This window comes from Passer montanus, unplaced genomic scaffold (assembly GCF_014805655.1).
Source record: "Passer montanus isolate IOZ18808 unplaced genomic scaffold, ASM1480565v1 scaffold4, whole genome shotgun sequence".
Taxonomy (NCBI): domain Eukaryota; kingdom Metazoa; phylum Chordata; class Aves; order Passeriformes; family Passeridae; genus Passer; species Passer montanus.
This window is the reverse complement of record NW_024368818.1, coordinates 654,337-682,308: the sequence shown is the minus strand read 5'-3', so window position 1 is coordinate 682,308 and position 27,972 is coordinate 654,337. Positions and strand designations below refer to the sequence as shown.

The window sequence follows — 27,972 nt, the reverse complement described above, 5'->3', positions numbered from 1 at the left end:
AAGTTTACAATTGAGCATTCCTTTTAAAAGTGTGTGATTGAAATCACACATTTCAGTCATTTCTATTACATGTACCCAAGCCAGAACATTTCAGGCAGGTTACACACAATGAGATAAGCCTGTAGTGGTTGCTTTTTATCAAGTGTGCATAGAAACACAGCTGGATCTGACAGAAACAGTTGCAGACTGACTGGAAAAATAAGGAAAAATTGCATATTCACATCTAGTCAAATTGTAATCTAAACAGTTGTCTGAAAATTGAAAACTGGTACCTCCAATTTATATTGCTTATCCTGATGTGCTGCTTTCTGCATCCATCTAGAGGGCTGAATAGGACATTCCATCTTATTCCATAGCTTGTTGTCATTGATGCATAGTTCTAATCTCAGAATGGTTATATTTAGTGGCCAAGTTTATAGCAGAGTAAACACAGGTTATCCTGAAAGTGACTGAAGTAGATTTGAGCATGAACAATCCAAATGTTTGGTTTAAAAAGAATTTTGCAAAAATTGCTTCTAGCAAGTCTTCTTCATTTTAATTTAATTTGCCTATATTATAGCACAGAGCTCTGTTCTGATATATTGGTTCCATATACGATGACTAAATTTGCAATTCCTATAGCAACTATGTTGAGCTGAATGCCTTCATATTACTCATTGGTACCCTCCACTGATGTAGACTCTTCCACTTCATTTACTGTTGATATCCAATGGTTATTTTTTTCTCACAGAGGAACTCACAATTGGAAAAGATATCCACCATCACATTTATCTGGAAATACCTTCTGAAGCCACTTGATGTACCTGGGCACTGCAGTATCAGTCTGTCGTGAAATTGATTACGGATCTTTCATTTTACATTTGCAACCATGGAAGTGATATCATTGAGTGCTGAAAGGAAAGAGGATCTAGTTTACCTTGTAGAAGCATTTCTTGTAATACACATCAAATAATTCGGTAGCAGTTGCTTAATATCTTCTCCCAGAGGGAGCTACCTTTCTCCTGATCTAGCCTCTTTGAAGTGACTGTTCTTGTGAATAAATTGGATAAGATCCCCATGATATGCTCTAGAGACCACCTATTCTTGTAGTGCACTCTTCTTCTGAGCCCACATGCACTGTTCATGCACTTAAATGTGCTGAGCTTGGTAATTGCACCTTTTACCCACTCTGTAGTTTCTGAGTCACCGTGTTAAGTCTCCCAGGAGCACCATGTGCTCATTTTGTACAGTGAACTGACTGACTTCCTTTGGTTTTGCAATAACATAACCTCTACTGCTTCTGGAGGGGGTGACAAAGTGCAAATGAAGTGGCCATGCTGGAATAGCATCCCCAGTGTGGCTACCTATGCCAGCCTTTTTGAATGCTGCTGAGGTCAAGTTTTGTTCTGATCTCCACTCCTATTCCTGCACCTTCTTTAAAAATTTGGTTAAAGGCTTAATCATATCTGCAAACACTGGTACAGAACGCTGGGGAAGAATAAAACTTGCAAAAGATTGCAGCTTAGGTAAACTTGTAGAGCAAGAAGCTTCTTATTAATTTTTCTCATTCATTTTTCCAAGGTCATTAGTCTATTCCTAAATATTTTTCTCTTCCATGTACCACTTGACCTGTTCATCAGTTCACTTGGAAGTGAACATCTCCCAGAGTTACGGCTTGTATTTGTATAATTCACTCTTTTGGTAGTGTTTGAATCTGACTGTAGGTTAATGCATCATCTGTTCATGAAATTACATGGATTTGATCAGCCTCTGATAAATTTTTCCATGTTTGGTTGATATGAATATTGCATAAAGCTGGAGCACAGTGAAGTCCTGTGGCAGTAGATGCTTCTAAAATGGTATTGCTGCCCTGCAAATATAGGGGGAAATTCTTCCCATCCTTGCCCTCATAACAAAATCTCAAAGACAGCATATGCTAAATCTGTTCTGCCAGACTGGCATTTTTTCCTACAACAGATGTGGTTTATGGTGTAACAAAATTAATTGCTCAAAATCTAACCATTACCCAATAAATCCTGTTGTCTGCTTTTATGATAGGCCAGATTGGAGCATCAGAAATGCCTCATCTTCATGCAATTATTTGTTACTCCAGTTAGCTTTTTCCTTTGGTTTGGGGATATTTTTACTGCTTCTGTGGTGGATGGTCTGGACTCAAACACTTTGCCATACTCTTGCAGTCTAATTTCTAATTTTGAGACTCTGATTAGGGAAAAGCCTCTACCCATTCATCTCTAGTTGAACTTACGGAACTTTTAGGTTAGCACATTCATGCACCTCAGGAATAGTTTCTGACTCCCAGTCTGACTTTCCCAGCTCTGCAAACATGAATTTTCCAAATCCAGTATCATTTGATGTTCTTGTAATAATAGCATGGCAGGGATTTCTTTTTGTCTGTCTTTCAGGAGCATTAAGTTGCACTCAGAATGTTCCAGTACCTCTTCAGGAGCAGTTGAATCAATTTATTTTTAATCTAGTGGTGTGCCCAAGATAAGATTCAGGGTTAATTATTAACACCAGAGCATCAGAGCATCTATTCTGCGTTCTTTAAATGCAAGGATGGTGGTAATGAGTAACCTGATTTCTGTATCCTATAATATTCCTACCAAGCTATAGGCTTTCTTCCAAGCTGGGTTTTTGGTTTAGCTAGTTAGATTAGGTCCAACAGGCTGAAATATTTTTGTCACTTCCTTATCTGCTGGGTACACATATTGATGATGGACTTTAGTCTTATTTGTGTTTATCTCTTGCTAAGAAAAATTTTCTTTCTAGCACACTATCTTGTTTGTTTAGCTTCTGCTAGCTGCTCAGACTTTTCAAAGCAATTTTCTTCATGTGTTTCCACTAAACCATTAGAAGTACACTATTTTCCCCTGTGAAACACCTGGCTTAGCAAATTTAGAGAGGTATATTGAGGGGCTGAATATGAACAGATGAATATTTGGCTTCCCTGTATGCATCTACCAGAAAACCAGGTGCATCAAAAAAAGAAAGCATGCTTGATGTTAGGCACCTCTTCCAGAATTTTTACCCTGAAAGGTGTTGGAGACATTTGCCTTTTATGTTTATTTAGTTATTTTGATTCTGCACTTAACCAAAAGTAGTTTCCTTTTTTTAAGACTGATGTCACTAAAGATTATGTGTGCTACTTTGGTTGTCCTCCCCACTATTGCTTTGGAGGGCAGTAATCTTCTCATTTGGCTGCTGCCTTAGCACAAGGAAGAGTCATGGGTTCTGGGGCTTGGCCTTCTAAAGCTGTGTTCTGTAGTTTGACAGCTTCTGTGGGCAGTCCTCTTCTTCCTCCTCTGCTTGTTTGTGCTCTTTCCATCCAGTTTGTACAAACCTTCATGAAACCACAGGTTTGAAGTCTTAATGGATGCCTTCTCCTTGACAGCACAGTTACAAAGACTGTGAGTTTTCGGTTTTTAGCATTCATTTACTCTCAGTGCTCTGACTGGGCATTGCTTTATCACTTTTATATATTCTATGTATGTTTTTGATATGTGAGTTTTATGAGAGTTTTTATATGCCTAACATTTTTGCTCACTGCTGATTCTAGCATCATTCTTTTCAACCAGAATGTGGCTTAAAATCCAGTAATGTTCAATTTGTTTTCCTGGCTAATGGTGTATTCAGTTGTCATAACTGTTACCATCATTCCTATTATGAGTTTCTCCAAATTCATGATGCTTTTTTTATCCTCCTTGTTCACATGTCTGACAAATACCGGCTCCTTCAAAGTGGTGTTGGCTTGGTTTGTGCTGTTGACTACAGCTTGGGCACTTCTGTGTGCTTGTGTTTCTGGATTACAGCTAAATTCTTCATGTGTTTTGCCTTGTATCTATATTTTGTGTACTTGCATATGATCATGATGATTGGAGCCTGGCCTGTCTTCCAGGAGGTTCATGTTTTGGTAGAGGACTTTGCAGGTCATTCTCAGTACTGGAGCTTTTGTATGTTTACGTATCTCCAGCACGCCCAAAGCAATTTTGATGGCAATGATTTTATCTTGGTCTTCCCCTAAATACTGCCTGAGCATTGTGTCCCAGATTTCAAGTCTTTTATCAGTGACTATTTTAGTTCACTCCAGTATGCAAGATTGTCTCTAAATCACTCAAGAGTACTGCTTTGTACTTTTATCTTCTTTTTGTACTCTGTTTAAGAATCTCTCATATCTTTAATATTCACATGGGTCACAACATTCCTTGAACTATTTTTGTGCAGTTCCGTAATTAATCTTTTCTGTCAGAGGCAAAAGAAAATGATTAAACACATCAAGTGTCTCAGAAGCACTTGTTGTCAGAAATAAAGCTATTTTTATCTCATCTCCCATTGCTTCACAAAGTCAAATGCTGCTTAATTCTTTTCCAGATGACCTTTATATTTTCAGAGACTGTTTGCATCTCATGAGACTTGAAACTGCTTTCCCAACCCACTTGTCTCTCGGTGCTTTAGTTTATTTGGACAGGATGTCGACTCCAGTGGTCGTGCCAGCCTGTCTGTGTGGTGAGTAGAATGGAACAGGCACTTTTTCACCTCACTTGCTCATCTGGGCATTAAAAGTGGCTTGAGTGAGTTGTGGCCCAGAGGTGTCCCTGCCTGCACTGCATGAGGAGTGCTTCAGATGCAAGTGATGGCAAAATGGGGTGAGATGAGTCTCTGCCAAAGGCTGTGTCCTGTGTTTGCACAGCCTCTGATGGTGCTGGTGGGGTTTGCAGAGTGCTCTGTGCAGTCCAGCTGCCTTCTTTCTGGCTGCCTTGCCACAGGGTGCTGGCCCAGTTGGTGGCCTTTCAAAGCAAAGTGGGCCTGAGACAGGTTTAACTCAGGGCTTGTGCCATGACACCTCGGCTGGACTTCAAAGGAGAAGTTTCCTGCAGCAGCCACCTGACACAGTGGGATCAAGGGGTTTTTGTTACTTTCCATCACACTGTGGTCACTGTGTCTCCCTGCTGCATATCTAACTCTGATAATGTTTATTATGCCTGTGCATACAGTGTGTGAAACTAAAAGCCTTCCAAGACTTTCATGTGCTCTAAAATTCAATAGCAAAGTGTAAAAATAACTCTTACCTGCCTTCTTATCTTTCAGGTTTGGTTTTTTTTCTGCTAATATTTTTGGAGTACCTGCAGTGCATCCTGATGCCTGTGGCTTAGCTTCATGCTTTTAGGCTGCCTTCTTCAATTCATTCTCATGCTAGCAAAGCTCTGTTTTGCCTAGGATGAGGAAAAATTATCTTCTCTCTAGTCACTGTGCCTCCAGACAAATACTTAATGCTTTTTGGGTATTAGTTCTGTAGAGGTGAGTATCACATTAAACAGAGGCACTTATTCTGGAGTTAGTACACTGGTCTAGAACTTGGGGTATCTGGTTTGATTTGTCTTTTTCTGTGCATATTGTAATATCTCTGTTTCCAAGTCTTAAAATAGGAATGATACTGTTTTGTGCCTAATGTGTGGCTGCCATAAATTCATTCATGTTCATGTTCCAATGACCAGCATAGTGTGAAAAACAGTGGCTAATGGTTATTGATAAAGGAACTGGAACAAAGGGTGTAGTTCAGATGTGTGATCAATACTTAGAGTTGTAATTCTAGCAAATGTTACATGGAGTGGTTGTAGACTGAAAAAAGTTCACTTGGTTTTCTGTGTACCATTTACATAGCCTAATTCTATTGCAAGGTTGTTGAGATTGGTCAAAAATACGAAATTAATTGAAATTATCATCTGCGGTAATGTTGGCTAACAGATTGTAAAAATAACAGTGGAACACTACATATTTGGGAAGGAATGATTGGGGAAAAACAGAGTAACTGTATAACTAATATAAAAGCCCTATGCTTTATATATGAAGATGTTATTTTACTAGTTTTGAAATATGGGAAGAACCGTAAGCAATTTTGACATACCTGTATCTATTACTCAGTATTGAGAATATAGCTTGATTGTGAAAGAGAATGTTTGCCCAAAGACTCTGTGGGTAAAACTGACTTAGGATCTAAGGGTGAAACTTACATTTAATGTGTCATCCTTTTATTGTAGCTTTTGATTAAAATACTTATTTTTGATGATATGGGTGAAAAAACACATTTTCCCCTTCCAGGTACAAGGCCCATTGTGACTAATACATACTAGGTTTCCCCATGTCATTCAAATATTTATTTCCATTTTGGAAGGGTTTTTGATGTGGAACTGAATAATGATGTTTTTGTTGGAAGTATATCATCCCAGTTTTACTAATCAAAACCTCTTTGTATACCTTTTCCAATTAACTCTTCTCTTTGTATTGCTAAGTCATAGAATCGTAGAATATTTAACTTGGGAAAAATCATCTTCTCTGGGCAGCCTGTGGCAGGACTTGACAACCCTTTTTTTCAGTGATTAAATTTTTCCTGCTATTCGATTTAAACCTCCCCTGCTGCAACTTGAGACCATTTCCTCTTGTCCTGTGACTTGTTACATGGGAGAAGAGACCTACTCCCACCTGGCTACACCCTCGGTTTAGGTGGTTGTAATGAATGATAAGATTCTCCCAGTCCCTCAGTTTCTCCCTGTCCCTCAGTTTCTCCAGGCTAAACAGTTGCTCCTCATCAGACTTGGGCTCCAGACCCTTCCTGAGCTCCAGACCCTCCAGACTTGAGCTCTGTTGCCCTTCTGTGGACACGCTCCAGCACCTCAGTGTCTTTCTTGTAGTGAGGGGACCAGAACTGTAACACAGGATTTGAGGTGTCACCTCACCAGTGCCAAGTACACTAACACTTTCCAATTCAGTTTCATTAATACGCAAATAGACAGTTAAGATAACTCATCTGAGCATGAAGAGCAAAGTATTAGTGCAATTTATTTGTGAAATGAATGGTGTTACTACTGGTTCAGAAGACACAACTTAAAATTGAGAAAACTTGTTCTGGAAGAATGAACACAAATTATGGAATTGTGATGTTCCAATTAAAATTCTTAATTTGCTCTTGTGAAGGCTGTGCATCATGATAGATATAAATACTGAGAACTTGCAGAATAATCCATATCAGTGCCAGATTCAGGAAGATCTTAATGATGATGGAATTTAGAGAAGTAGTCAGGTAAACAAATGTCTTAGTATTACTGCATTGTCTTCATGTAGTCATTCAGACTGTACGGGTCTCTCCTGTTGTAGAGTGGACAATCTCTGACACAGTAGGGTTTTGTCAGATTATGAAGCTTGTGTGTCTGTGTTGAATTACTTCTGCTATCACTGCAGGACTTGGGTAGGACCTAGCCTGTGCTATGACATTGCAGGGGTTTTTTTCCTGCCTTGGAAATGTGCTTGACTCTTCCCAGGGTATTCAGGTCTCCTGCATAGAAATGGCAGGAGTCATTATTCTGAGTCTTTATTATTCTGGAGTGGTTGCCTGTGTTAAGGCAGCTGGTGGAGCCAGAGATTTCCACTGGCTGTAGTGGGAGCTTGGGCTCACATGTGGATGGTGAAATATAAGATGTCTTCAGCTCAAAAGGAGTCCTACCCTAGAAATAGGATTCATTTGCCTGAAGATATATATGGGTGCAAATTATCATTTGTTGTGTTCTGTAGTACCTCAGGTGTCTCTGTGGAGCTAAGAGATGCGATTTAGGGTTTATTGAGAGACTCACAGCTTTCTGAAACTGGCTGGAATTTGGGCTGCAAGTCCAGTTTGCTCTGAAGTCTTTAAAACTGTATTAACCACCTAACTTTAGTCAAACGAATTCTGTTCCAAATTTCCATATAGGCTCTTTGCTTTGTCACTGGCTTCTTCCAGCTTTATTTCTATGCCATTTTTGAATGCTTCATTAATCTACATCCACAGGGGACTTTATTGGACTGTTTTCTATGTTTAGCATTTTTAAAATGGAAATAATACAATTCCACTTCATGCACACTCCAGGGGGCAGACATTTAAGTGAGCTTCTTCTTACCACCATTCATCTGCCTGTACAATATGTCATGTCTAGTAACAGGTATTGTCTGTCATCAGTGCAGAGAGATGGACTTGCAAAGAGTGACTTAGACTTCATATCTTAGACAAACTGTCTTATCATTTTCTGTAGAGGCCGGCCAGGGGACTTAGAAATTAAAGTTGAGTGAGATGATCCCACATTGCTACACTTCATCCTTTTTCATTGCAGTGAGGGAGTAAACAGCACCTCCTTATGCATGTAGAGAGATATTCTGTGGAATTCTCTTTCTCCTTTCTTCATGGTAGATCCAAAGCTACTAAAATGCTGGGAGATCTCTCTCCATTGATAGGAAACAGGGAGGGCCAAGAGTTCTGGGAGCAACAGTCCTCAAGGTGTTCTGTATCTGGGCAGCATACTTGCAAATGAAGATGGCATAGGTGAAATTACATATTTGAGAGTGTGCATGGTGGTATCTTAACATTTGAGATGGTAAACTGGAGGTGAGTCATGTCCAACAGAGGAAAAATATATGACCCCTTTATAAGAAGAAATTTGGGTGTGGAAATTTGAGTTGCAGGTGGTGACAAATTTGTTCCCAATGGCATTTTAAAAATCATATTTTAAGTGTTGGGTGTTGATCCTGATGTGTAATGTCTTTTGTTCTTTCCTGAGCGTAACAGAGCTTCAGTGTGAAGTAAAATAAAGTCTGTCCTTAGGTCAGCTCTCATTTTTGGCATGAGATTTTCAAGTTGTTACTATAGTTTCTCACGGGTGTCAAAAGCGTTAATAGGGACAGATGGTCAGGCTGCATCATGTTTATTGGAGCTATTGATGTATTATAAATGAGAGCATCTACACGGAAGTCTTCAGCTCAGAGCTTGATTCAGACACATGCACATAGGTGTGGACTGTGATTCACAGCTTCTGAGATTGTTCTCTTTGGCTTTTGGTGCCCACTCTGAAAGGGTGTGGGTCTAGTCTCATGCAGGGCCTGTGTCAGATCTGTGCAGTTGTTTTATATACCCCACAATGACTCAAAGGAAGCAGGTTTCTCTATGGGGGGGCTGCTGAATTGAGCCTTGATTATTGATCTTGCCTTTAGTTGTCCTTTACTTCCAGTGGTTTTTCTCTCAGCAATGATAATTAAAATTCTGCTAGTGTAGTAAAATGGTAGAATTTGCTATTTTCCTGGGTAGTTAACAATGTTGATGTCAAAAGTTATATTCCTAACAATGCTGGCAACTGGAAGTGATTGTACTTCAAAGCTTAAATGGTAAGAGTATATGAAAATAAAACTCTAAACAGCTGCTATCAATAAATTAATGATAAAATTTGCCAACATGCCAACTGCATGGAGTGGAATTCTAAGGCTTTCTATATGATTGATATTTCAGGGAAGGCTAAAAATGCATGTGACATTTTGATATATGTTAATTTAATCGGCAACTCTGTATGGTGAGAGTGGCGGTTTGTGTCATCACAGCACATCGGAATGAATACTGAATGATTGAGTCTCAAAATACAAATGTAAACTGTTAGTAGAGTTGTTAGGTAGCTTTTTATTCTAGTGAGTGGATCTCAGAATTACAGAATCACAGGATGTGTCAGGCAAGAAAGGACCACAGTGGTTCATCTGGTCCAGCCTCCCTGCTCAAGTAGGGTCATGATGGATCACTTTACACAGAATTGAAACCAGATAGTTCTTCAATATCTCCAGTGAGAGAAACTACACAACCCCTTTGCGCAGCTTATTCCAGTGCTTGGTGATCTGTACAGTAAAAAAGTTCTTCTTTATACTCAGGTCTGCAGAGCTGCTTTCCAGCAGATTTCCCCCAGCTTGTCCTGGGACATAGGGTTATTTGGTGCAGGACCCTGTATTTGCTTTTCTGGAACTTCAGGCAGTTCTTCTCTGCATCTCTCCAGTCTCTTGAGCTTCTTCTGGAGGATTGCACAGAACTCTGTTGTACTGGCCACTCTCCCACCTTTGTGTTGTCAAATCTCATATTTTTACCTTTTAACAATGACCTAGAAAAAAAAACCCAATTTCTACTAATGTATAGATTACAAAACATTGAATATGGATTCACAGAACAGTCAACATTCTTTGATAAGCTAGGTTCAAAGGAAAGATATGTTTTAGATGGTGAAGGGCTTTGGAGTCATGGTCATTTAGATGTGCATATGCTCACGCTGTAATTCTGTGGCCACATGAGCAGAAATAGTATGGTAAATTGTCTCTGGTTTTACTGCTCGCAAGACTGCCACTGGCATATTATGTCCAATTCTGCTTCTGCAGCTGAAAGGCAGATGATGACAAATTGGAAGAGAATCAGAGGAGAGCAGTGAGAGTGGTTAAAGAGCTTGAAGGTAACGCCTGAAGATAATGCAAGGCTTCAGGAACTTAATGGTTGGCTTTTAAAAGGAACATCAAGAGATTGTTATAACTGACTCTTTAGGATCTCAGGAAAAAAATTTTGTACAAAATATGTTTTACAGTAAAAGATAAAATTGTACCAAGACAAGTGCTTAAATTCTGATGCTAGGTATAAATAGTACATTTTAATAGATTAATAGAATTATTGGAATAATTTTGCAGGACCTGCAAAAATTTTATTTTCTCCAGGCTTTCCAAAGTCCTGATAGGTAGTTCTGTATTCCTATATTGTGAGTTCTGATTCAAAGAGTATTAAGTTCAAAGGTATTTCTTTTGTTTGTATTGTTTCAGAGTTTTGGGCAGTATTTTAAGGCTCTTTTTTATAAATCCATGAATCTGCAGATAAAGTGATACTCCTGTAATGAAAACCTTTTTTGAAACATGTTTGGTTAAATGCATTTTCATTTTTGTAAATACTGGCAGTGTGTCTGAAGTCAATGATATAAGTTAATAAAGCCAGAAGTGTGCTTAGTGCCTGTAATACTATTTTGTGGAAAACTGGGGTGCTCTTTTCCCCAACCAACTAGCAATTTCTGTTTGATACATGGTATTAATATGGTATTAAGAGGTAATTTAGGTATTGTAAACTATTGATTTAATAAGACTGCGCCCCAGTACTTGAGAATAATTCTGTTACTTAAAATGGAATTTTGGGTCCATTAATTACCTTTCTTTTCAACAGGCCCACGCTAAGGTCTGGCATCTCTACAATGACCATTTCCGTCCAGCTCAAAGAGGAAAAGTGTCCATTGCCCTTAGCTCCCACTGGATAAAACCCCAGCGTATGACTGAAAAGAACATAAGAGAATGCCAAAAATCCCTTGATTTTGTGCTTGGCTGGTTTGCTAAGCCCATATTTATTGATGGTGACTATCCAGAAAGCATGAGGAGCAACCTCTCATCTCTGTTGCCTGAATTCAGTGAGGCTGAGAAGAAGTATATCAAGGGAACAGCAGACTTCTTTGCTCTTTCTTTTGGAGCTACCCTGAGTTTCCAGCTTTTGGACTCCCACATGAAATTCCAGCAGTTGGAATCAATAAGCCTGAGGCAGCTCCTTTACTGGATAAACAGTGAATATAACAACCCCCAAATATTCATTGTGGAGAACAGCTGGTTTGTTTCTGGTACCACCAAGAAAGATGATGCCAAATATATTTACTATCTCAAAAAGTTCATTATGGAAACTTTAAAAGGTAGGACTTTTTATTAATACAGGCTTGAAAAAATCATAATGCAGTATAGCCCACAGAGGTGTGTTAAGGCACCAGGCTGAAAACTGATTTCAGTCTTTAGCATTAAAATCTTAGCACGTATGAGGTGAGAGTTCAAATCCCTTTCCTGGGTTTATTCTTTCCTTGAAGAACTCTCATATCTGCACACAGCATTTGGTGAGCTTGATGCTGCTGTCTTTGAAGACACTAGGAAAATTTCTACTGTCTTTGGTAGGAGGAAGTGCAAGACATGTAAACTACATTCTCAGTGGCTTTAGGAGAATTTGCTGTGTTATATATTAAGAGCTGCTTTCCTTATCTGAATGCATATGTACAAAACATAAGAATATATATATGGAAAGATATATAAGAAATACTGTGCAATAGAAATTCCCCTGAAAAAACCCATAAGGCTGAAATAGTACATTTTAAAATTAAATATTGGAACCTTTTAATTCTGCATCTTGCCCTTGCCCAAATTTTACATTTGTACAGCTGTGGGCATCAATCATAGTAATTTGAATTTTCATCGCTTAAAGGAGAACTGAATGGTTGAGGATATATAATCAAAATAATTTAATTTGTTAACCTATTATTTTTTCCAAACAGTAAGGAAAATACACCACTGTAAATGAGACTTATTTGCTGTTTTCCTGTTTCCTTCTGGAAAAACATTTTTTCAATCCTAGTAGTTGCTAATAACTACTACTGTTGGGGTTCCCATTTCCACTTTCATTGTCTTTTTAATTTTTAAATTTATAATTTATCAAGTGATTTACTTGTCTACAGTTTACTGTTCTTGGTTTAAAGGGTATTATTGTATCCATTGGTTCAGATGAAATAGACATTGTGTTACATTGCCATTTTCATATGGTGAATGAGAAAGAATTGCTTTCATTTTGTTCTCAGCAGTAATGAAGATGCAGAGGACTCCCAAATTGGTTCAGTCTGCTATTCCAGAAACCTAATTATTGCAAGTAAATGAAAAGGTGAATAAATACCTGAGCAAAACAGTAACTAACTGTTGCAAGTACAGTATTGCTAATTTGCATAAAGTCAGATGAAGAGCTCATCTTCATGAAGGGGTCATAGTCCAGTTACCCCTATTTCTGCTTAGATTTTAAATTGTTGTAAATGCATACATGGATCTGTCTTTTAATCGCGGCTGGCTGGAAGCAATCTCAATTTACAAAGTATCTTTCCATTTATTGTATCACTCAATAAATAATAATAACAGCAACAACAGTATTAAAAACTTGTCAGAAGACACTGGCACTTGCCTAAACCTTTTATAGAAAAAATAAAAACCAACAAGGAAAGCAGAGACACGCTTGGTCTGCAGGAGGGACTTTGGTATCATTAAAATGGAAAGTATTGCACCCAAATCTTCTGCTGTTAGAATCTGCAAATCCAATGTAAATACCAAAGTTCTGTATGCAATGCCTTGGGGAATTTAGTTGAGAAAGATCCAAAAAAGGCATCATGCTGGCTGAGAGCAGAGTTGTTGGACAGCATTAAAAACCTAACATAAAGGCACAAGCTTTTTCTCGGAGAGATGTAGATATGCCTATCCAGTGCAGTCAAACACTGTAATATGAAGATTTTTGAGGTATTTACCATGAAATTCACTCCAGTGAAGGGACAATAAAATGACACAGGAACTGTAGTGCTGAGAAGCAAGGATGATTAATTTAGACATGGGGCTGCATAACTGGGATTTTGCTACTTGCTAGGTCTTGCCAGTGTCTGTGCCTGGCTGTGTGTATGCACTGGTTCAGACAGAACTGCTTATGTCTGTATCTGCTTTAACAAGTAAGTGCAGCCCAGTTGGAGCAAACCTGTAGAGTGAAAAAGAATTGGTGTTGAGGGCCAGGTGTCCACATGGTATGTATTCCTGAAGCCCATTTCTGGATTAATTTTACCCCAAAGGAACCCTGACCATGCATTCTGAGTCCACTGTGTGATGTTAACTGAAGCATGATGAGGGAGATTTGCTCAAAAGTGTGCTCCTGGTTTCCCTTGAAGTGCTGATGTAGGTGTCCATTCTGATACTGCATGCTGTAGACAAGCTCTGTACATTTTTTAAATTAATTTTTTAATTTTCCATTGGGAAAGGATATTTGGGATTCACAGCCCTGTTTGCTATTTTTGGTATTTCTTGCTTTTTTTATTTTTTATTTTATATTTTTTTCAGGCACCATTTAGGTTGATTAGAGTAAATAGAGCTGTAATATAAAGTTGTTAAATATTAATTAGAGCCATTAATTGGTTGGAGATATCTTCTCCCGTGTGTGGGGATCTTACTCTGGGGTCATATTCACTTCCCTTCTCTGTCTCTGGTGCAACAAACAAATGGATTGTGCCTTGTAAAGCAGAGCATGTTGCCTGGAAGGGCTTCTCTGGGTCATGTTGACTGGTGGAGGTCAGGTCATGGTCTGGGGAGTTACCAGGTTTGAATTCAGAATCTTAACCAGAAAAGGAATAGCCAGACCCATGGCAGGTAGGACCAGGCTGTTCTCAAGTATGTCCAGAGGTGAAATATAGATCTTGGGCACCTTCCAGATGGAAGCATAGGCTGAGGGCTTCACACACCTCCCCTTCAGGCACTGGGGTTGGAGAGCAGCTGGGCAGAGGGTTTTAAAGATCTGTATTTGATACTTATGGGTCTGCCATGTTTCCTTTCATGTCTTCTATACTATTGATTCAAACAGGACATGAGCTGAACTGCTGTTTAATTTTTAACTCAGTTCTGGCAGAGTTCTGGTCTATACAGCATTACACTTGCGGGTGTGCTCTGGGGAATTGCTCAGATCAGGAGTCACTTGCAGTGGTAGTATGGACAAGGCCACTGAGTTTCAGAAGCAAAGACAGTCTGGATTTCACTCAGCCTTGTTTGGTCACCAACAGACATAAAGGAGAAGAGAAGAGAAGAGAAGAGAAGAAAGAAAAAATACATTAATTTTCATTGTGATAATATGCAATCTGTGTGGAATATGGTGTTTGAGATTTCTAGACTTCTTGGAACTTCCAAACATTTTTCAAGTTGCTTCTTTCCTAGGTGACACTTAATACATTTTTAAAAAGGACTTGAGGAGAATTTTTACAAGATGCTCAGGAAGTGTGGGAGTGCTGTGTGAAGTGATGACTTACAGAAGGGTGAGATGCTGTTCAAAGAAGTTTTCACTGAGACTGGTTCACACAGTGGACCTGTACTGGCTTTTACTCTGCTGTATGGCAGATGTCATCATGGGTGCATGCAGAGGTTAGAAAAATAGTGACATTTGCCAAACACAAAAGAATGATGCCTTTAGGAGGAGAAATATTCCATTTCCTTAGACATTTTCTCATGACCTCTGACAAAGGCTGGGCCAAATTTGTTCCTTATTTAACTGCATTGTTCCTTTAATTTATTCAAACAAGGTTGCAATCAAGAATCCATGTGGTGCCTCATAACTGATTGTAATGAGGTACGTTAGTAAATGTACCTCAGGAAATTAGGATCTTGTTAGTCTGCTTGCCTGAAATAATGCTTTCAGTGTTACTAGGCTGGTAAATATTATCTTCAGTCAGTATCCAGTTTGGGCTGACAGAAAATGGTGAGTAATAAAGATAAACTTTGCTGGCTACAGAGCCAAACACCAGTTCAAAAGAATGCTTAAGAATGTGCTTAAATGCCTTGCAGAATTAGGGTGTGTCTAATTATGTAATTAGAATTAGCACACTCTTTTGTGCTTTCCTGGAGCTGAGCCTTGCCCAGGAACATTTTGCTGAATCTCAGTGTTTAATACAGCTAAAATAATTTGGAATCTTATAATAATGCTGGTAAAACCAACAGATGCCAGTAGATCCTGACATTAACCTTTAAAGCATGTGGTGATTTTAGAAGTCAAACAATTGACCTAGAACATGCACATATTTTTAGAAACCCGTAAATATTTGAGCTGGAAAATGTTGTGCCATAAAAGATGTAAAGAGGCAGGATTTCCAAATAAACAGAATCTTTCTGTATTATCACTTCTACTTAGAATCTCTAGTAATAAAAATCCATGTGCACACCAAACATGCTGTCAGGTTTTTCCCAATATGTATTTGGAGTGGAGGGGGAGGAGATGAAAATGAGTACAGCTTTTATTTGCTGCAGTAACAGCTACCCCGGAGTGAGCTGCAGCATGAACAGAGCAGAGGGCAGTGCAGGACAGTCACTGTCTCCCGGGCTGCAGATGGCTCAGGCTCTACTCCGAGGCTGAGGTTTGGCACGTCTGATGAGCAGCACTGCTCAAACCACTGCTGCACGGCTTCTCCTTCTAAATCTCACTGCTTTAAAGCCAAGCCAGCTACCTCTGCTGCCTCCTACCATAATCTGGCAGCTCCCCGAGTGCAGGTGAAACATGTTTCCTGAATAGGCTTTGAGGAAGGCCCTGAGATACTATCTGACCTGTTGCATTGTTCTTACACACTAATGCTGCAAGCATTGCTGGTAGGGTGTGATCTACAGAGGAAAAATGAGCACTGTGCTAAATTTGGGTTTGTTCTTTCCTCAGCTATCCGGTATGATGGAGTTAACGTGTTTGGCTACACAGTCTGGTCCCTCCTGGATGGCTTTGAGTGGCATAGGGGGTACAGCATTCGACGTGGACTGTTTTATGTTGATTTTCAAAGCCATGACAAGAAGTTGATGCCCAAATCTTCTGTCTTGTTCTATCAAAAGCTGATAGAAAAAAATGGCTTTCCACCTTTGCCTGAAAACCAGCCCATAGAAGGTATTTTTCCCTGTGGCTTTGCTTGGGGAATTGTTGACAACTACATTCAGGTGAGTCTGATAATAAAGCCGACAGGCTGTCCAGCCAGATCACTGCACAAGTTCACCGTGACATATTTGCTGAATGGTGTCTTTGCCACAGTGCTGAAAGGAGATGGGTACAAGGCTTTTGAGCCAAACAGTGTGTCTATCATTCTTCATGAGACTTGCTGTGTGTGACCAAGGCAAACCAGTCAGATTGAGACACTATAAATAACATTATAGAAAAATGTATGGAAATGGAAAGGAGTCTGATGCTTGTCTTTCCTGAACATATCAGGGATCAGTTATGGGAAGTCAGCTCTTTTCAAAGGGGAGTCAATTAAATCTGCTAAACTGTAAAACGCATGTTTTAGAAAAGTTCCTGACAACTCCTAAAACTCCAGTGACATGTTTCTTTATCTTATGCATAAGATAGAGAGATTTTATATAAAAGGAAGTGAACGATACTAGATTTAAATGAAATTTCTGTATTCCTTCTATTTCATTTTATGTTATACTTGTCTGATGAGGGCCTGCAGTGCCCCTGCATAGAACCTAGCTAGTTCATGGCCCTCAGTCTTTATTTCAACTAATTTGATACTTTGGAAGAATTTTTCAAATTATAATACTTTATAACATGAGTAAAAATTCTACTGTAGTTATGATTGCTTTAACTGTTGGGCTCTTTAATTTTCGGATGCTATTTTGGGTTGCAGAGCTTCTCTAACCACAGTAAAGAGGTGTAAATTCAAAGCTAAGGCTTCATCCAAAACCAGAATTTTTAATTTATATTTTCCACAAAGGCAGAATCTTTCTTAAGGCTTGCATATGAGGAGCTTGTTTGTTTTTTCTCACTCCAAAAGTAAGATTTGGCTTTGTTCTCTTAAGAAATACTGCAGCCTTCTTACCTCATGCACTGATTTCCAAGAAAATTCAAGTCATCCTCCTAGCTCTCAGATAGATTAAGAACTGGAAATGGGATTGCTGCTTTTGGAGTCAGTCAGCCTACAACAGCTAAAAAATCCCTCCCATCCCCAAAACCTTCAAAGCTGAATATTTTAGTTTCAAAAGGCCATTCAAACATTTTGTGCTGTAAGGCTTAGGTTGTTTGATTTGTAGATGCATCATGGTGGAAAAACTGTTTTGACAGCATTCCCACAGTATTAGTGGCAATGCATGCTTTAGTAATCTACAAGGGACAATTCTCCAGAAAAGCAATTTTCCTCAGACATGCTGTTTTTTATTACTTTCTTCTACAAGCACAGTACTGACCTCTCCGGAGAAAATAGCAACTGATTTTCAGCAGCTTCTTTTATAGAGTCTGCAGAGCCTTAGCTACAAGTTGAACACTGGTTGTAGGCTGACACCTGCTTTTCAAACAGAGGGCAGGACAAGGAATCAGAACTCAGGGGGAAGCCACACACCAGAGATTAAAAAGAAAGAGAAAAGGACAAATAAAGACCATGGTACCACTATCCTGTGGTTTGGATCTAGAAAGAATTACACAGGGTATGAATGAGGAAATTTCACACTGTGCATTATTATAAGTAGTTCAGTTTTTCATTTTCTAGTCCTTACTGTGCTGGTGATTTTCATTACAAAGTGAAAGTATAATTCTGAGTGACCCTGAGAAGCTCATCTTGTCCTGTGTTACTGTGTGTTACACAGGCAGTTGTGACATCTGAAACCCTAAAGCCTTCTGGGAAATGCATTTTCTGTTGGAGTAACATAGAGTGAGTTTACTCAGAGGCACAAAAAATTGATTCAGACATCAACAGCCTGCTGAAATAACTTGGAAATTACTTCAGTATGAATTTAATAAAAAATGATGTCTTCAGCAAGAAGGAAAAAATTTGCTTGTCCACTGAATTTTTGCTAAAAATCAAGTGCAGAGCATTAGTCATCTTTCATCATAGTCAGGAAAAGAAGAGAACACAGAAATGATGTTGTATTAATTATTTCTTCTCATGCATTTAGGGAGTGGTCTTGAAATTGACTGTACTGGGTAATTTACAGCAGACAGTCTCTCTGTATACCCTCCTTAATCTTTGAAGAAAAACATTTTAAAAATTACTGTAGTCTTCACTGAATATCTTCTTCTCTGGATATCTGTTGCAGACTTTGTGCCTAATCCCTGAGCAATCCCTTGTTTCTTTTGGAAACTGGAACAACTTAGAGAAGACATAAACATGATGACCATTAGCATAAGCTTGTTTGGAAAGTGGGGTGAAAATAATATATAGATTTGGTACTTTTCTGACATCACTTGTTAACAGAGAATACATTCATTCATATGAGCCCAAGATGCCAGTATCAGAGGTGCTGAATGCAATGTTTTGATTCGGGATATTCTTTCACTAGGCTGTGTCTGATGGTTATGAAGTTCCCACCTACCTGGAACAAACAGCTTGAATCTGGTGTATTTCCTGTTCCTCCTAGGTAGACACGACACCTGCCCAGTTCCTTGACTCTAGTGTTTATGTGTGGGATGTTCACCAGACGAAGAAGCTCATTAAAGTGGATGGAGTTTACGCCTCGAAGCGCCAGCGTCACTGTGTTGACTTTGCTGCTATCAGGCTCCAAGTCTCTCTTCTGCAAGAAATGCATGTCACACACTTCCATTTTTCACTGAAATGGTCTTTAATCCTTCCTTTGGGTAACCTTTCTCTAATCAACCACACACTTGTACATTACTATCAGTGTTTTGCTAGTGAACTTCTCAGGGTTAACATAACTCCTGTTGTTGCTTTATGGCAACCTATGATTGAGAATCAAGAGCTTCCAGTTTCTCTTGCCAAATATGGAGCTTGGGAAAACACAGAAACTGTTCAGGCTTTTGTTGAGTATGCCAGATTCTGCTTTACAAGTCTTGGGGACCATGTCAAATTTTGGATCACCATGAATGAACCGTCTGTGAAAAACCTGACATACACAGCAGGGCACAACCTGTTGAAAGCCCATGCAAAAGTTTGGCATCTTTATGACAAAGAATTCAGGAGATCTCAGAAGGGCAAAATATCTATAGCTTTGCAAGCTGACTGGATAGAACCAGCTTGCCCCTTTTCCAGGAAAGACCAAGAAGTTGCTGACAGAATTTTAGAGTTTGACATTGGCTGGCTTGCAGAGCCCATCTTTGGGAATGGAGACTATCCAGAGGTGATGAGAGCGTGGCTTCACCGAATAAACAGTGTTGACCTGTATAATTTCCACTTGCCTTACTTCTCAGAAGATGAAAAGAAGTTAATACAGGGCTCATTTGATTTTTTTGCCTTGAGTCACTACACTACTACCCTTGTGGGCTCAGAGAAAGAAGATGCAGTAAAATATGACCACTACCTTGAAGTTCAAATGATCAGTGACATCACGTGGCTTCACTCTCCCAGCAGAGCTGCAGTAGTGCCCTGGGGACTGCGTAAATTGCTCAAGTGGGTGAAATCAAAGTATGGCAATGTCCCAATTTATGTTATGGCTAATGGGATTGATGATGACCAGAATATGGTGCATGATAAGCTCAGAGTGTATTACATACAGAATTACATCAATGAAGCTTTAAAAGGTAAGGAACCACAGATGGTTTATATGTCACAAATCCCATTATTAGTATACACTGTGTGATAAAGTATGCTTAGCTTTATAATACATGTTCTCTGTAGAATACTCCATAAATGAGATGTTACTACAGTGTAACAGGTAATTTTTCCCTTGATTTATGATTGATTGTTATTACTAAACATCAGGAAGACTGACCTTGTTTATATTCTGCATAAGATAGCAGAAGAAGATTTTTGTGGATTCAGTAAATTTAAATAGAAGTTGCGTGAGTATCTCCACATGTATTTAGTCAGATTTTCATCTTACTGCACTTCTGCTGTTGTTTTGCTTTGTTGCGTCTCTCCACTGATGTGCCTCAGGGCTGGGTATGAGTTCTGTTCCTCAGTTGTCTCTCTATCTTATCCAACAGTGATCTTATCCAACAGTGATCTTCATAATAACTCAGCTGTCTACCTCATTATGCCATTTCCTGGACTGTTTCCTGCTATTGAGAACACATACCAGTCAGTCCTTTTCTCTGTATCAAAGATTCATGAATTATAAGGCAAAAACCATTTTGAGTCATCCTCTCATACAGCACATACTGTTTTTTCAGAAAAGCACAAGACCCAAATGAGATAATTTTTACTGATGAAGAATCTTTGGCACTGCACAGTGTGTGTATAGATATATATATGAATCTCATTTCTACTACTAATTGCTTTAGCTTCAGCTTTAAGCAATTTTGTTATGCAATTCCATGTGTATTTTACCTATGTAGATATTTGCAGACACAAGACAAGCTATGTCTCATTTATCTCTTTGATAAATAATACAAATAAAGCTCTTTGTGTCCCTTGCTATAAAGCATAATTTCAAAGCTCTAAGCTATCAAGTTTTCCCCTATATGCTGATATTCCACATGAGAAGTGTAAACCCACACCTGGACCCACTGTTCCTGTTACAACCTCTTACCTTTCTCATTTCTACATGCAAGCAGGCTGTTGGCCTTCTTGGCCATAGCAGCAGGTTGGTTGCACAGATTAAGTGGTGATTTACTGACATTTTAAATTCAGTTACAGATTCCTTCCCCCTGTTTGAAGCAGGACTGCCTCTTCTAAACTAGGTCTGCTTGCCCTTCACATTTGGTCATGTTCAAATGCCTCCTGCTTGTTTGTGCAAACCTTGCTATGCTAGCTGAGTTATGTCTCTAATCTTTGTGACTTGCACACTGTGAGAAAAAAGTTTTACATTTATTTCAGGTTGCTGATATATTTAAGATCATTAAATAACTTAGTGCTAAAAGCCGAGCTCCATGACCATGGTAGAAATATACACGCTATGACACTTACTTACCTTCTATTACATTTCTAGACTTCTAGTTCTATTACTTCTTAATTCTACTTGAGACTAGTTGAAATTTATTATGGGCTTCCCTTGACCTCATAACATTCTGTTTTCTTGTTCCAAATGCCATATAATACCAAGTAATTTGCCTTGTGAAGCTCTAAGTATTTAACATTTAAACATCATTACTTTTATTGATCTGCTGTTCTCAGAAAACAAAAAAGTCAAGTTATTTTGATAAGATTTATTTTTCATAAAGCCAAGCTGATTTGCATTAATCATGTATTATCGCCTAAATTTTATATTTATCAAGCTTTATATAATCTGTTCCACTCTTTTGATAGGTAGTGAAGGATGTCTGACAGTTCCTGTCCACTTTATTAACTATTGGCTTTAACTTCCTCCTCTGTAATTTCCACCTCTTTTGCTTATTACGGAACATCAATATTAAGTGCTCAAGAGTTCATTCTCCAGCATTTTGTAGCACTGGATGCATGTTTTATAAATCTATAGTTTAAAAAATGTTTTGGCTGTATTTGGGCTTGTAATTTCAAACTGTTTTTTTTTCTCTATTGCTTGTCTCTTTGGCACTTCTGTTTTCAAAGTGTCTGTGGATATGGACTTTTCTCCCAGTTCCCATTAGCAAGAACACCTACACGCCTCTGTTTTTTACTGAGCTTTGCCCTTTGTACTGTTCTGGTACCACTGTCCCCCAGTCACTTCTTTCTCCCTCTTCTGTCCAGCCTGTAAATAGCTCCTGTGTTTTTCAGTTTAATCTATTTTCTTACCTTTTGACCTTCTTTGTGATGGATAAATATGTCTTTGCTAACTAGCCATAATACTTTTCCTAAAGCTTCATCTCACCCTTTAGACACCATACACTCCTCCACAGTGTTTGATCTGTCAGCTTTTCATTTTTTTTCTTCTCCTTCTCTAGTATTGCACTTTTATCCATCTTCTTGTTGCATAACCTTGGCATCATGACTGATTCAGGTTTCTCCAAGACACGCATTTCTTTTTTGCAAGACCTTGTGCAGTAACTGAGATGAATTAGAAATCTTGTGTCCTTACCTCAGTGTCACAGTGTAGAGAGGGATTGGTATGTGTATGCCCTGGCCTTAAAATCCCTCTTCTGCCTTCTTCCTCCAGCTGTTCAGGCACTGCATGTGGAAATTTTTGTGTGTGTAATATTGCTCACCTGCATTGTTCCAGGGGAGCCAGCAGGTTTTTGCAGATAAATGATTCCAGGATACAGTACAGGACCTTTTGGACTGAGGCTGTATTTTGAAGTGCTTTCTACTCTCTTTAAGTACATCTTTGCCATTTGAAAACAAAGAACAGCAGTAACCATTTATGTAACACCATTAAATCCACCTGCAGTTCTGCAAACACAACTAATTATCCTGGGCAGCAGTTCTGTAAAAGGCCAGGTAAATATTATTTCATTTTACACATGAAAAGTAGGTTAGAAGTGTTCAAGTCTTGCATGTGGCTTCAGAAAGAATTGTTTCCAGAAGCATATGAAAATTCCCTCCTGTGTTCATCTGCTTTAATTTGCTAAAACAGTGATTTTGATAGATAAGCTATTACAGTTTGTGTTTACTACCTTGGATTGATTTTTTTTGTCAAGTGGGATGGATGGCTCAAGGTTAACACTGCAGCTGCTGGGCCTCTTCCAGTAGCTGAGTTAGCAGTATGGATTGTGGACATTTTCTCAATATAGGTCATCTTGGATCAGAAACTTGGGTTAATAACAGGAGAGAGCTGTGATTTGCATAAACTTTCCCATTGCACTGGTGATATCCCAGTACACAACCTCAGCGTGGCTGTGTGATTTTTCTGGTCACTGTGCCTTTGCTAGTGAGAAGTGCGGCCTGACATCCTCTGTTTCTTGACTGTCCCCATCAGGATGTGCCCTGCAAGGGAGAAGGAGCAATCAGAGGCTGCAGAAAACTAGGGGCAGGAAACCCAAAACCTGTATCCTTTCATACGTAACAAAGAGAGCCATCTTTTCATGATAGGCTGTATGCTGATCATTAAACACTGTCAGGCACTCACAGCTGTGTTTGCCAAGCACAAGGAGATAAATTGCAGGATACTCACAGATCACGCTGTCTGGCAGTGGCTGACAGATTCTTATTTCTTATGAGAAACACTTCACAGATGTACATGTACCTTACCTAATTTTGGAGAGAAGTGCAGATGTGGATTTGACATTCCCTTGCCCCTCCTTTACATATGGACATATGGTACTGCTCTTGAATGCAAAGTGACATTGATTCATTTCTTCAACACTTTGTCTTCTTTTGCAGCTTACACCTTGGATGATGTCAACCTTCAAGGATATTTTGTCTATTCTTTTAATGACAAGACTGCTCCTAAGTATGGTCTCTACAGCTACGTTGCAAATCAATATGAACCAAAGCCTTCTCTGAAACATTACAGAGAAATAATTGGCAATAATGGTTTTCCTGGTCCTGAAACTCCTGAGTTACTGTGTCCAGAAGAGGTTGCCTCATGTCCCGATTGCCACTTCTTCAGAACGAGAAAATCATTATTAGCCTTTATCTCTTTTGTATTTGTTGCGTTTATTGTTACTATATTCTTCATTACTTACTACTCCAAGAGGGTAGAAAGACGGTATAAATAGAGCTTCTCCTCTGAATGCATCACTCAGTGTTGTTTTTCTTGCAACCCCTTGGGAAATCTGGAATAAAAATGCACAATGCTGTAATTGCTTCAGCATTAGGAAGGCATTTACACTCGATACTGCAGGATATTGACATTGAGAAGCTATTGCTTGCATATGGCTTCCAGAAATCATTTTCTCTGTTATAGTACCTTTATAACCAGTCTTTGATTCCTGTGGTTGGAGTTGTCTCACAACTTTCCCTGGGACCTTTTGTTAAGCAGATGCTTTCCCCCTCTTGGATTTCCTTTGCTGAACTGTACAGGTGAAAGTAGGTTTTGAAAACATAGTGTGGTGGAAGAGCCTAAATGTCAAATTCTCCAAGACTGGGGTGAAACAAGAATTTACTTTTCCAAATTAGGGTTTGACATTAATGTTTCTTAACCAGAGCAAGAACCTAACTGGAGAAGGGATCATGACTGAGAAGAAAGATGGAGAAGAATTGCAAAAAGCAGTGCCTGGGGAAAGATTAACCCCTGCCCTAAAGCAGATGCAGGAGGAAGAACAGGAGGAAATGAGTCTGTACTGCTGGGAGCTCTTGGTAAATCAGTAACTGGTACTGTGACTACATCTGAGTTCAGGATGCCACTGGAGAACTTCAGTTAAAGGAACTGTGTAATTCTCAGGGGGGTAAGAAGCAGGATGGATATATCCAGGGATTGCAGGGGTCATGCTATCTACTGGGAAGAGATGGGAAGGGTGAAAGGGCTTCCCTTTGTTTTGCTCAGTAAAAAAAAAAGGCAAAGAGCAGGAACTGGGATTTCTTCACAGTCTCAGTTGGCAGGAAGCTGTGTGCCTGACCCCGTGCCTCTTGCCCTGCACCCAGGGACATGGCACACCTGGGACATCCCATTTCTGCACTTCTCACAGCTGGTTGAGTTCAGCTGCCACTGCTGCTGCCTGGCTACCTGCTGGAAATTTGTGGTAACTTAGCAGGGATGGTCTCTGCTGTTTGTGTTGAGTGCAGAGACTTTAAAAGCCAGCATTTTGGTGTAATAGTGCAGCACTTTATTGCTGCCAGGGTCTGAGATTGTGGAGCTGTTGGGCCAAACCTCTCACAGGTTGGCTGGAGGTTCTCCTTTGAGCAACTTGACCTGGCAGCATTTTATCCTAAAGTATTACTGGATGTCTGAGGGCCTCTTGTTATTCTCTCAGCAAGATAAAATAGCAGAATGTTAGCACCATTGTTTACTAGTAGAAATAGAGAGAGAATGGGAAAGAAACCTATGTCATTTTGTCTGCCTTGTGAATTTCTGCATTCAGAGTGTCCTCTATGTAAAGCGGTACGGTCATTTTGTCTGCTCTCTAACTCTTGGCCTGCATTGCCTTCAGCTGTAATTGTATTTTTATTGTTATGTGAACAATGTCACTCACTGGAAAGAACATTTTAAAAGAAATATGCTCTGTGTTAATCAAGAATTATTTATCTACTAAAGCTGATTATGTTGTATTAAATGTGATGTTTATCTACTAGATTACTAGAAGATAACTAAATAACCTCCAGGGCTCTTTTCAGCCTGAACACTTTATGATTCTATACTGTATATTAAAACTTACATATGAAATATGATTTTAATTTGTAACTTAAGATTCTATTTTTTCTTAAATAATGTATAGAAAAAAAATAGTGTCTTCTCATAATGATTAATATATTTTTCTTCCAGTTCTAGTCTTTAATGGGTCTCTCTTTGCCATTATGTATATTTTGATATTGAGATTAAGGTGCACATTTCAGGGTAAGTGATGGAGTATTAAAATATGTATAAAAATTATTTATAGACTAATAGGACTTGCTGTAGAAGAGAACATTTCAAACGGCTGTATATTTATGCGTTGGTGCCTGGTGCACTGAGGATTATGAAGAAATAGCTCTCCCTGAGAGTATGAAATGTGGAATGGCTTTTCCCTGGCACAGCAGTGAATCACCGTGCAATGCGTTATGCCAGCTGCCAGATGCCTTTGCAGCACGTAACAAAAAGTAACATTCATTTAGCACAAGCTGCACCCAGGTCATGCCCAGCTTGTGGGTTGTGTATGCCTCTGTGTGTGCGTGTGTGGTGTGTATTGTGCTGTTGGCCAAATGTCAGGGCCTGATGTTTCTGAGGAGCCAGGTGTACCTGGGTTGTACCTGCACCCCTGGGTTTGAGGGGACTTAGGAGGGAAATCCAGCAGAGCACAGGTGGTGGTGGACATTGGCCTGACCTGATGCTTTGCGAGCAGTTCCCATCCATCCAGCTGCTGCTGGGAGCTGTGGAATGGCCCAGGAGCAGCACAATGTGTGAAACAGCAGTCCCAGCACGGAGGAGACACGGCAGGCTCTTCCCAGAGAGGCTGGGTGATATGTAACCACTGACAGGCAGATGGCACCAGCTGGATAGCTAATTTGTAGGTAAAGTGGGATTTGTTGCTGTATGATCGTATCCACTCATGGAGCCATGACCCATGGAGCTAACATCGCCTTTGGCATAGCTGCCTTCAGAAGAGGTTTTAAATATCACTGCAGAGCACAGCTGGCTTGAGCAGGGCACAGTGGTTGCCAAAGCCTTCTCCCAAGTGTCCTGCCTGTGGAGCTGCCTGGGCCAGTGAATTGCACAATGATGGGCTGTTCTGATGGAGATAATGGTATGGTTTCCTCTGGAATCTGCTTTATTTTATGTAATCAGGGGCAGTGCAAGTTTCCTGTCAATTGTCTTGAAAAAAAACCACTCTTCAGTAATAACAAAGAAGCCCTTGAATAGGCAAGCATGGGGTACCTGTCCAAGGTGTGGTTATGCAGACTGATGTGGCAATCACCTCCTTTGGTCCTGCTGTGGGGCACTTGCTGCCTTCGATGCCCACATGAGAGCTGAGAGCAGTGATCTGGTGCTCCCAGCCCCATCTGTGCATCCTGAGCAGAAATGCAGGCGGCAGCAAGGACTTGGAGCAGAGGGGGCTCCCTGCTCAGGCTGCAGAGACGGCTTGGTGGTGGCTGGTGCTTTGTTTTCTCAAGAGCAACAGGGCTCGGCATGTTCAACTTGCAGTTTTTTAGGTAGACTGCTTTCTTGATTTTTAGCTGTGTTTATAGAATGAAATGTTGTTGCCAGTTTACTCAGTGCTCCAGATGAAACATTATATCTGTTCAAAATATTTTTATGACATGTGTGCAAAGCTTCTGGTTTATTTCTTGAAAAGATTGTGCAGAGTGACTGTGGGAGGGATGTCTTTGCTAAATGACAGGATGAATGTTACATTGTTTTTATAACAATTGCAGAAGTGAAATAAAGATACTGAATGTAACAAATTGTAACATGATCTTACTGTTTAATCTGTCCAGTTTCTTCGCCTGCAGCATGAAGTACAGAGCATCTCAGGAGAGGCTATTGTGATAACTCTGCAAGGAGTTTGTGTTGTTTGTTTTTCCAGTGACACAGAAATAACTAACTTCTGTGGGAGATTTCTGGGGCCTGTGGCTAAACAGATGTTTTTCCAACAGATCTAGGAGTTTGGAGGGTTTTTGTTATTTGAGTTTTTTTTATTATTATTATTATTTAAAGTGACTGTTGCTATTTAGAAAATCTGTGGAAGTAACCATACCAATTTAAGAGTGCTTTGGTGCAATAGCTTATTCCATAGTAACACTGCAGTAAATTGGAAAACTCTCCCATTCCAGTAGAGTTACTCCCAGGCTTCAGGGATTCTGTCAGCATAGTTCAGCATGAAGCAGTCTGTTTGTGGCATCACTGTTAAACATCCTAAGGAAAGTAAATGTCAAGATTAAGGGAAGTGGGAGCAGAACAGAACAAACCCAATGAAGGGAAGAGGGACCATACAAGCCTCAACATGTTTAAACACACAATGTGCCCTTTTCTCCTTGCATTATTTGTGTTGCTTTCAAGTCACTTAGAAAACTCGATCTGTTCATTCTACTTCCAGAGGCTGCTGAGGTGAAAATTTTCTTATTCAGGGTGAAGAAGTCAATTCTAGGTGTTAGGCTTTAACTTTGGGAAGGAAAGTTCAATCCTGTTCCTTTTTTGCTCAAGCAAAGCCAAGAAAAAGAGGCATGGAAAAGAAAAGGGAAAGCTCTTCCTGTCTTT

General features: G+C 39.6%; 1 protein-coding gene across 3 annotated transcripts in view; it reads left to right on the top strand.

Annotated features, from left to right (window-relative positions):
- Nucleotides 1-27,196, top strand: part of KL (klotho) — a 48,086-nt gene extending 20,890 nt beyond the window's left edge. Inside the window, exons 2-6 of one of the 3 annotated variants that reach the window (XR_005628562.1) lie at nucleotides 11,024-11,534; nucleotides 16,094-16,362; nucleotides 18,772-19,888; nucleotides 22,360-22,640; nucleotides 23,523-23,627. Coding sequence is in view for 2 of the 3 variants with exons in the window: in XM_039718477.1 (XP_039574411.1) it covers nucleotides 11,024-11,534; nucleotides 16,094-16,362; nucleotides 18,772-19,888; nucleotides 23,523-23,860 (2,235 nt within the window). In the remaining variant the exon portion in view is untranslated. Of the gene's footprint in view, nucleotides 1-11,023; nucleotides 11,535-16,093; nucleotides 16,363-18,771; nucleotides 19,889-22,359; nucleotides 22,641-23,522 lie in introns of all 3 variants that reach the window. The other 2 variants (XM_039718477.1, XM_039718476.1) reach the window with 2 other exon arrangements.
- Nucleotides 27,197-27,972: the final 776 nt, after the last annotated feature.